General features: G+C 41.5%; 1 protein-coding gene across 1 annotated transcript; it reads left to right on the top strand.

The window, feature by feature from the left end:
• Nucleotides 1-7105: 7105 nt before the first annotated feature.
• On the top strand, nt 7106-10126 carry sox11a (SRY-box transcription factor 11a). Its single transcript, XM_060933038.1, has one exon. The coding sequence runs from the start codon at nt 7201-7203 to the stop codon at nt 8323-8325; it is 1125 nt and encodes a 374-aa protein (XP_060789021.1). The 5' UTR covers nt 7106-7200; the 3' UTR covers nt 8326-10126.
• The last annotated feature ends 293 nt before the right edge of the window (nt 10127-10419 follow it).

Genomic DNA, 10419 nt, shown 5'->3' with positions numbered 1-10419 from the left:
AGAGAATTGTTACTCAATTCAAAAAGAACATTTCTCAAAGCAAGATTTTAGGTCTTTCAAAATCTACAGTACATAATATTGTGAAACGCTTCAGGGAATTCAGAGACATCTCGGTGTGTAAAGGCCAAGGTCGGAAACCACTGTTGAATGTGCGTGACCTTCGAGCCCTCAGGCGGTACTGCCTGAGAAATTGTCATGCTAATGTGGCAAATATAGCCACATGGGCTCAAGAGTACTTTGGAAAACTGTTGTCACTTAACACAGTCCTCCACTGCATCCAGAAATACAACCTGAAGTATTACGCAAGGACGAAGCCATTTGTCAATTCTATGCAGAAACACCACCGATTTCTCTGGGACTGAACTCATCTCAGATGGACCAAAAGACAATGAAAACATGTGCTGTGTCCACATGAGTCCACATTTCAGCTTGTTTTCAGGAAAACAGGATGTCAAGCTCTCAGTGCCAAAGGTGAAAATGACCATCCAGTTTGTTATCAGAGAAAGGTGTTGGGATATATTGGGATTTTAGAGATGTACTGGGATTTTAGAGAGACATAGTCATCAAGGTGACGTCTGTTCCTGGGAAGTTCATGCTTATTTGAGCAGGACAATGTCAGGCTTCATTCTGCACGGGCTACAACAGCATAGCTTCATAGACACAGGGTGTGTGTGCTTGACTGGCCTGCTGCCAGTCCAGATCTGTCTCCTATTGAGAATGTATGGCACATCATGAAGAGGAGAATCAGACAGTCACTACGTTTACATGCACATCCAAATCGAGCTACTGTCAGTAATCGAGCAAAGGGTCCCAGCAGGGGTGCCAGAGAAATCCAATCCTACATGCACAGTGTTTAAATCGAGCTATTGTTATGAGGTGCATTGTGCACCCGAGCCACAGGTGGTACTACACGCCCCATCGTGTTGGTACACTTCCGGTTGTTGTCATGAAGAAGAGCTATTCAAGAGTATAAACAAAGGGACTACAGGCGGAAATTAGCATGTACTGCTATAACCTGGTACAGACGTCTGTCCTTACCACAAGGATAATGGTTAATTTGTACACTGTCCCTTTTAAAAATAAAATAAACTCTAAACTCTAAGAAGAGTGTTTGTAGTTTGTATGTACGACCAGAAGTGTTCCTAATAAAGTGGGCGGCTAAGGTGAAGTGTCATGCCGACCGAGGCTGTTTTTTTTTTTTCCTGACCGAGGCTGTTGTGTTTCCCGCTTGTGGTCTCGTCACTTGTCACTTCCGGAAGGGGCAGTGCTGAAGTAAGTAGCTGGACTGCGTGGCTCGATAGGGTATACATGCACTAAGTAGCTCGGCAAAAAGCGCATAATCTAGGTCATGTAGCTCGATTGCGAGAAATCAAGTTTGATTCAATTTCAGCCTAGCTAAGGTGTTTACATGCCATTTAGAGCTTCGATTTCAGACGAGCTACGGCAGAAATTCGATTTTCTCTATGTGCATGTAAACGCACTGAGTGGCAACCACGAACTGTTGAGCAGCTGAAGTCTTGTATCACGCAAAAGTGGATGAAATTTCCACTTGCAAAACTGCAACAATCCTTATTTCCCATATAATTAAAAAATGTAATTAAAAGTGTAATTAAAAGGAATGGCGATGTAACACAATGGTAATAATGCCTCTGTTCCAGCTTTTTTGAGTGTGTTGCAGGTATCAAATTCTAACTTCACTTATATTTACAAAATACAATTAAGTTGGTCAGTGAAACTATTGACGATCTTTTCTTTGTACTTTTGTCAGTTAAATAAAGGTCCACATGAATTAACAAATCACAGATTTTTGTTTTTTATTGTATTTTGGAAAATATCCTAACTTTTTTTTGGAAATCGGGTTAGTAAGTAACATAAAGGCAAAATGTGTTTTAAGCATGGTTAAACAGTCCTTCATAACAACTTACATGCATGTTTCAAATAAACATATAACCTCAATAAAATGCTACTAATTTTGATTGTATTTGCTAAAAAAATCAACCCTGTTGCCCATTTGAGAGAAAAATATGCAGTTATTATTGGCAAAGACACCTTGTAAAAAAATTTGATAGTTACCTGAAATAACATATTACCATAGTTTTAAATGGCTTCATCCACATTTTCATAAATTCCATGTTGAATTGCTTAATAAATGATAGCTGATTGTTTAAAAAAAAAATCATATTTTTTAAGTTACAAGGATACATGGCACCCCAATCATGGAATCACTCAAATATGCATTTGCTCTTTTGTAGTTTTTGGTAATCTAGCTACTCATTTATAAATCACTGAGGCTGTTAACTGTAAGTTTTAAAACACGTCAGTAGTGCTGCTTGATGTAGCGCAGTAGTGCTTGTAGTGCAGAGCTCATAAACTAGTAAAGCTTGCCTGAAAGTGTGACTAAGCACATTCACGGCTGCTGCATGAATCTTCATGTGTTTTGACTTGGCAAAGAAAACCTGCTTTCTTTTCCCCCACAATGGACTGGTTTCTTGTTGATGAAGCTGATTAACCATAAATTGAGAATTTTATGTTCATGCACTCTTCTGTTCAAAAGTAACTGTGAAAGTCACTCAAAGGTTTTAGTTTTTCTCTCTCACATACCTTCTAGGCACACAAAAATCAGCAGAACATTCACTCATTCTCAGTGCTTTATTTTGTGTTAGAGGAAGTTAACCCATAGCCATGCAATCCATCAGCATTTGTCCCAGTCTCTCTAGACTAAACACGCTCTCATTACCCAGGTTCTTGGGCCCCGAGGGCAATCTCAATGCATGTTTATTGGCCCAAGACAGAGTACACACAAACACTCAGAAGGTAGTTGTACATTGAATGAAAATTTTCCTAAATGCCACAGCAAAATTGAGGTGAGCTGAGAGATGAAGCAAAATGATAATAGGCGAATGTCACTGTGGGAGTTTTTAAGCTCGAAGGAGCGGCGTGACTACAGCCCATGTTTCACCTTCGTGGGTGAATGAGTGACTGAACAGAAGTCTCAGCATGTGTTTTCTCAATGAATTCCAGGAGCTGGAAGGCAGTTTCACAGCTGTTGCTACTTCAATTCCTGTGATTCTTTTGCTTTCATTTTTTCCACCACTTTGCTTTGGTGGCTTTGGCTTTCTCACTAAATTGGTCATTTAAGATTCCAGCCATGAAAGAGACTTGGTAAATAGTGCCCTGCCCTAGGGGTTGGAGTAGAGCTGGGAACTGAGGATCTGCCCAGCTTTGGTCTGGTTTGAGGGTTACTTAATGGCATTTTAAAGAAGTGCCAGCCATCAGCTGGTTTACGCATGGCAAGATGCCTTTGTCAAGACACTGCTAAGTGGAGTTGCATTTGCGTTGGCTGGAAAATATGAAGCAACAATGTTCTCCTCACTTCATCCTTACTCTCACTCGAACTCTGGTGTCTGGTGTATCAATGTCATCCGAGCAAAACATAGCAAAGAAGAATTACTATATGGGGAAAGTTAATTATGGAGTGTTAATAAACTATTTATTTTCTACCTAATCCAAGGAAACTGTTCCTACTTTTATTTCAAATCCTAGACAGAACTACTCAGAATGATATTGGTGCAGAACTCATTACTATCTTATACTGTCTTCTAAATAGAGTTCTCTGTATTATTAGAAGTAGGATTATTTGATGTTTGGGAGAGAGTTTACAGGCTCTATATGATATTTGTCCACATTAAAAAGCTAGCATTGTTCATTCCACATATATCACTTTATCTTCTTCAGACTACTTAGAGAATTCAACATTAGCTACAATGATCAGATAGGCTTGCATATAATAACTCCAGGGATGAATAATTCACCTATTGGATAGTTACATAGTATTTGAATACATATTGAATTCGTTCCATTAGCATTAAAAACATCCTTTAAACAGGGAAACACTTTGTCCTGTTAGAATAGAACATTCAGAAGTGTGCAACATGAGTGAGAACTTCATTTGCGTCTCTAAGTGCCTCCAAAACAACTCCCTTTCCGCCTTTTGTTGACCCATCAGATAACATGCAGAGTAGACTCACCTGTCTCAAAGCTATGTGGAGGAGATGAATTGTGTTTGCAGGATCAGATAGCCCCCAGTTCGCCTTTTGTATTGATCCTTGCTTCACTGCTCTTGTGAAGGAAAAGCAGTTGCTCTGGGGAGATTTAGATAAGCAAACAAAGATTTTATTCTGCATGTGAATTGCATGTTAATGATAAGTGTAACCCTGCATGGTTTATGGGCTGTCTTTTGAATGAATGTACAAATATTTAAATACATACTTAACATGCGTCCAGTTTATTAAATGTGTTCAGAAAAGATTGTTGTCCAGTTACATCAGCCCTAATTATTTTTCCTGGTCATGAGACAGGACAAGTGAGAAACTATCCCCAAACTTAGGATCGTATGCAAAGACAAAAGACCACCAGCATTCGTGCCTCATCTGTTTACAGACGCACACATTCCTTGTATGTGGGACTGTGTATGAGGCATGGGGCAGAGGGTGTCTCAGATTTCTCTCAGAGGGACCCTCCCTTTTCTGTATGACTCCCACCTCTGCAGCAGCTGACACTCACACCTCATTCACAGCCCTTAACGAGCCATGCTAATGAGCAGCACATCATTAAGCCACTCTTATTCAGCCCTCTGTGTGTGTGTGTGTGTGTGTGTGTGTGTGTGTGTGTGTGTGTGTGTGTGTGTGTGATGATGCAACCCAGACTAAATTGCAGCAAGATTGTACATACAACCAGACACACACACATGCGCACGCACACACACACACACACACACACACACACACACACACACACACACACACACACACACAACTGTCCTCTCTTTCTTCCCGCAAGGGACAGAGACAGGCTTCTTGCTCTCTCCAATGTAATAGGTGGATTCTGGATAAAAGGTTGTTATTGTTATTGCTCTGAAGAAATGACTGTGATGACTGCAAAAGGTATGAGCAGTTTCAAATAAAAATGAGCGAACACACATAGGGGTGTGAGACCTGTAGAAACCCTGTAGATTAGATTTTATTTGCCATTTGCGCATAAACCAACAGTTCAAACACATTGGAATTTTTGTGCAGGGCTTTCTGAGTCAACAGTTTAGGAAATAAAACACTATTAAAAAAAACCCTGCTATGTCATGTAATGTTGTAGTCAAGACCACCTAAACCAAGACCAAGTCATGACCAAGACCAGAGTGCATCGAGACCAAGACAAGACCAAGACTTTGAGGGGTTAAGACCAAATCAAGACCGAGACCAAGGCAGGGCGAGACTGAGTCAAGACCAGGACCAGACCAGTGTGTGTGACGGGGGGTGGGTAGGGGTGACCGTAATAGTAATGAAAAGTTCGAATTAGCAATGAATCACATTATTGGTCGCATTTGAAGCAGGACAATACAATACAATCACAGTGACAATGTTAATAACAAATAAATCAGATAATGCACAGGCGGTTTAGTGAAATCCCCACAGTTGTGGTCTTGAAATAAAATCCAGCATCCTCTTTATCTGAGATTGAGACAAGACCGAGTAAAACTGTGGTCGATTTCAAGACAAGACCAAGACCTTCAAAAAGTGGTCTTGAGACTGGTCTCGAGACTAAGACCAGTCGCAAGTACTAGAACACTAATGACATGGCTATTAAATACTTACAGAGTACAGGCTAAATCAGGCTTACGGTATAAACTGATTTGAAAGCACATTGAGAATCAGCATACCTCATCCTGATCTAAGCACAAGCTACAGATAATAATAATAATAATAATAATAATAAGCAGAAGAAGAGAAACAGGTCTCAAAAGGGGAAACTAATAGCAGCAGTATGGGGGGGAAGGTGACGGTGGCAATGGGGCTAGTGATTGCCCTCTAGGGGACAAAAATCAAACCTCACACAATTTGAGCAAATATATCATTTCCAGTAGCATCCCTGAACGATGAAGTGAGAATAGACACATAGTCTTAGATCCAAAGACTTGGCTGGACATACAGCAAACTAAACACATGCAGTATTGATAAAAAAAAAAGCAATGTTTATTTATAATCTACTTAGAACAGTGGCCCAGGCAAGAAATATGAACAGTCACTTGACATAGATTACACCCTTAGAGACACAGAGAACCTTTATTATTTTGCTTAATGATTAGTGATCGTTAGTATATTTTAGTGTTCCTGGGCTTACAATATTCACTAAACACTAAACCTCAGTGTCACCAGAGAAGATTGGTTTAGACCATGGGAGATGCTTTGTTATAAATGAAGGAAATGTAAAATACAAGAAACAGCAGCACATCTCTCAGATTTCTGTTACTTCCTGACATATAAATCATGTGGCAAAAGGAAAACACACTTCAAAATCAAACACTGTTTACTGAGCTACTGTATGTTCTCTAATATTCAGTCAATTCATGCAGAACAGATAAAGCAACATGCACATGCTTGTGCACACAGGAGCAGTGTCCAAGCGCCACCTTCAGTATCCTATTGAGAGAGAGAGAGAGAGAGAGAGAGAGAGAGTGTAAGGAGGGGGAAACCTGAAGACGGTGGAGGAGGGGCAGAAAATTGCTTCCATCCACATTCATAGATTTCAGTTCTGCGTCTGTGTTACTCTTGAACATATTGTATATCATTGGATCTTTGTTTGTTTGCTTAACGTCTATAATTAAGACTGACAATATGCCCTGATATATGTCCTCGATCAACGTGACTCCATCCAGGGTTGCCAGGTTGAATCAACCCGCTTCAGCTCAATCACTAATCAGTTAAACCATCCTACTGAATTTAGGGGTTTAATGAGGAACAAATCAACAAAAGCGTTCATGTTAGACTATATCTAACACATCCCAGGGCAGATTTTGTTTTATTATTTTCCCTAAACTGGTTTAAATAGAGACAGCACATCCTGGAAGGTGGGAGTGAAATCTGGTAACCCTGCGCTTGGCAGTGGCCAGGCATCAGAGAAGAGAGCCAAAAGGGTTAAGGAGACGCAGTGAGTGCGATGGGCGGAGCTGAGAGGCTGTGATTGGAGCGCTGATCGTGACATCATGGCCAGGAAAAAACTAGTTAAGAAGGCGGTTTGTAACTCTGGAAAGAGTGGATGAGCGTGGGTTAGGGCTGCGAGCAGACACACGCGCGCACAGGTGAACTATCTGTACAGAGACTGTGGCAGTGGGATAGACGAGGTGCTGTGAGGGTGGATAACAGAAGCATGGTGCAGCAGACAGAGAACTGCGAGACGGAGAGTTTATCCAGAGAGGCGACCGACTCGGACGAGAGCGAGTTTATGGCGTGCAGCCCAGTGCCCGGCTCCGAAATGAACCCGGACTGGTGCCGGACAGCCACCGGCCACATCAAACGGCCCATGAACGCGTTTATGGTATGGTCCAAAATCGAGCGGCGAAAGATCATGGAGCAGTCACCGGATATGCACAACGCTGAGATCTCCAAGCGCTTGGGCAAACGCTGGAAAATGCTGAAGGACAGCGAGAAGATCCCGTTCATCCGTGAAGCCGAACGGTTGCGCTTGAAGCACATGGCAGACTACCCTGATTACAAGTACCGTCCGAAGAAAAAACCAAAGCTGGACAACAACTCGTCCAAATCGTCGCTGTCTCCAGAGAAGTCGTGCGCAAAGGTGCCGAAAAGCGGCGGCTCCTCCAACAAGAAGTGTCCCAAACTGAAAACGAACAAGTCTGCAAGCAAATACGCGGATGACTACGCGTACAAGAGTGCCAAAGTGGCAAAGATCGTGAAGAGCGAGTTCACGGATGATGACGACGACGACGACTACGAGTACGAGGAGGAGAGGATGCAGGCGCGCTTAAAGGACCTGGATGAGGAGGAGCGGACTCGCGTGTACGGCGCGGCTAAAGTCCCCGCCAGTCCCACTCTGAGCGCCGGCGCGGACCTGGAGACCGCCAGCATGTACGAGGACGCGACTCGGAGCTCAGCGCCACACAGCGCACGCCTCTACTACAACTTCAAGAACATCACCAAGCAGAGCGCGCCGTGCGCCTCGTCCTATTCCTCATCATCCTCATCCTCTCCAGCCTCGGCGCGCTCCGTGTCCATATCATCCAGCTCGAGTGAGGACTCGGATGACCTGCTGTTCGATTTTAGCCTCAATTTAGCAGCCGCGTCGCAGTACTCCGAGTCGGGCGGCCTGGCTTCAAATCTCTCCCTCTCCTTAGTGGATAAGGACTTGGACTCGTTCAGTGAAGGCAGCCTCGGCTCACACTTTGAGTTCCCTGACTACTGCACACCCGAGCTGAGCGAAATGATCGCCGGTGACTGGCTCGAGAAAAACTTTTCCGACCTGGTGTTTACGTACTAAAACTGTAATAACATGCGGCTGAAGGATTGAAGAAAAAAAGATGATGATAATGATGATGATTATTGATTGATTGATTGATTTCACGTGTCCTGTAGGCTACACGTTTGTTTGTTGTGATCCTCCATCACCTTGTGGTGTTGGTCTGCTTAGCAGTTTGAGGAGAGAAAGGTTGGAGGAGGAGTAGATGCGTGTGAAGAACGGTACTGTAGCAGAGAGAGAGAAGGATAAGTAAATGAAAACAGACTTTTTTTTCTGGCAGCATGACAGGGTTTTAAGGATTTTTTTTTTCTGTAGGTCTACAATATATTGAGCGACTACAGTCGGGCCGCAATGGGGAAAAAAAAAATCTGAGAACTTCTATGCATCTTTAACCCTCTTTCTAACTGCAGGGAGATGAACTCATTAAGACTGTGGACTGACTCGAAGCGAATCTGTGAACTTTTTTTCACCGTTTATTCAGGACGCCAATTCAAAGAAAAAAAAAGAAAGAAACAAACACGGTCGTTTTCTGTTCTTGTTTTTCCGTTTTGATACCAGATTCTCGTTTACTTACCAGTGTGAACCTTAAAGCAGCATATTTTAATCCTCTCCAGAGTCGCAGGTGGTGGAGGACCCGTTTTTGATACATAAACAGACCTCATGTTTTTAAAGAAAAGCAAACTATTTTCAGGCGTATTTTTGTACAGTGCAAAAAAAAAATTAAAAAAAAGGAATGTTCTTTACCGCGCGCTCAGTGAGTTTCAGGCACTTCTTTCTCACATCAGTTTGTCTGAGCATGCAAAGCGAGTCCCAGATCAATTCAGACTCGCCTCAGCAATGCCTTGTGATTTGAAGCTTTTTTTTTTTGTACAGCTGTAGATCAGATTCGTCCAGTATTTGTAGAACATAACAGCATTTGTGTGTGTGTGTGTGAGAGAGAGAGATGGAGAGTGAAAGACAGAAAGAGAAAGAGATGTACCTCCATGCTGGTACTAGTTTCCAGATTGTATATGTACTGTAAAATAGTAAAAGTTAGGAGTTTATGTATATCATACTCGTGATATGTGGATGGGTCCCAAATCGCAGGTGTGAAACTGGATTTTTTTTTTGAATTATTATTATTATTTGTTACGGCACATACTGTTTCCCCTTCATCTTTTTTTTTTGTGCAATATGTTTACTTGTAAATGCAGACCATCTACATTTTTACTGTAGCAAATGGTGGCCAGGCAGACATGTGGGATGTGAACAATATGATCTGTCACCATGCTGAAGTCTGTCTTTACAGTGATAAGGAAAGCAATCAGCTGGAACTGATGGATAAGAAATTGAAAATGACCACATGACACGATGCATTACTGTGGAGGAAAAGAAAAATAAAATAAAAATCACTAGCCCTTTTAAAATGTTTGATTTACAACAAGAAATCTATAGAAAATGGCCCAGTTTTTTTTTTAAATATAATAATAATAATAATTTGGCAGGTACTGATTGTAGGTGAGCTGGCTGGAAAAAAAAGTCAAGCAAGCAAAAAAAAAAGTACATTCCATATCCTTGTTTCATATGATGGAACGTTTTATGTTCAACATAAAACTGCCTTCTTTTCTAAATGCAACCATAGACCTGTATTTTTTTTTGGGTTTCTTGCACTTAAACAGATTTTGTTTATTTGATGTGGGTCTTACATGAAGTCTGTTTTGAATATGTGTTCAGGAATGTGAAAAGCGAGAGAAGTGGTGACGCATTGAGCAGCAGTTGCCTCACATTCCAAGTGTGAATCTCTTTGACTCATGTTTTAATAAATAAATATCTACACCATAAACCATGCTTCTATTTTCTTAATAAGGATATCAGCTTGAGGAAGTGGTGGGAGGCTTGTGTGTCTGTTGAAAAAAGAAAAAAATGCTACTTGAATAATCTTTGACAGGTTTTTCAAAATACACATCAAGCAAATTTTGTGTAACCTTTGATTAAAAAAATAACAACAACAACAACATATACTGAACTGACATGCCAATTAACTCATGAGTGTCGAAGCTATATGATGTATGATGCCTGTAATTTTTGAATAGTTTTCAAGCACGTTTTGAAAAACATCTCTTGAGTGAAGCTCAC

Source organism: Neoarius graeffei, chromosome 11 (assembly GCF_027579695.1).
Source record: "Neoarius graeffei isolate fNeoGra1 chromosome 11, fNeoGra1.pri, whole genome shotgun sequence".
In the NCBI taxonomy this organism is placed as follows: domain Eukaryota; kingdom Metazoa; phylum Chordata; class Actinopteri; order Siluriformes; family Ariidae; genus Neoarius; species Neoarius graeffei.
Note: the sequence above shows the minus strand (reverse complement) of the source record. Positions and strands in the feature narration are given on the sequence as shown.

Excerpts from the sequence above, each read along its gene's own strand:
- sox11a (XM_060933038.1), top strand. The coding sequence starts at position 7,201 with ATGGTGCAGCAGACAGAGAACTGCGAGACGGAGAGTTTATCCAGAGAG.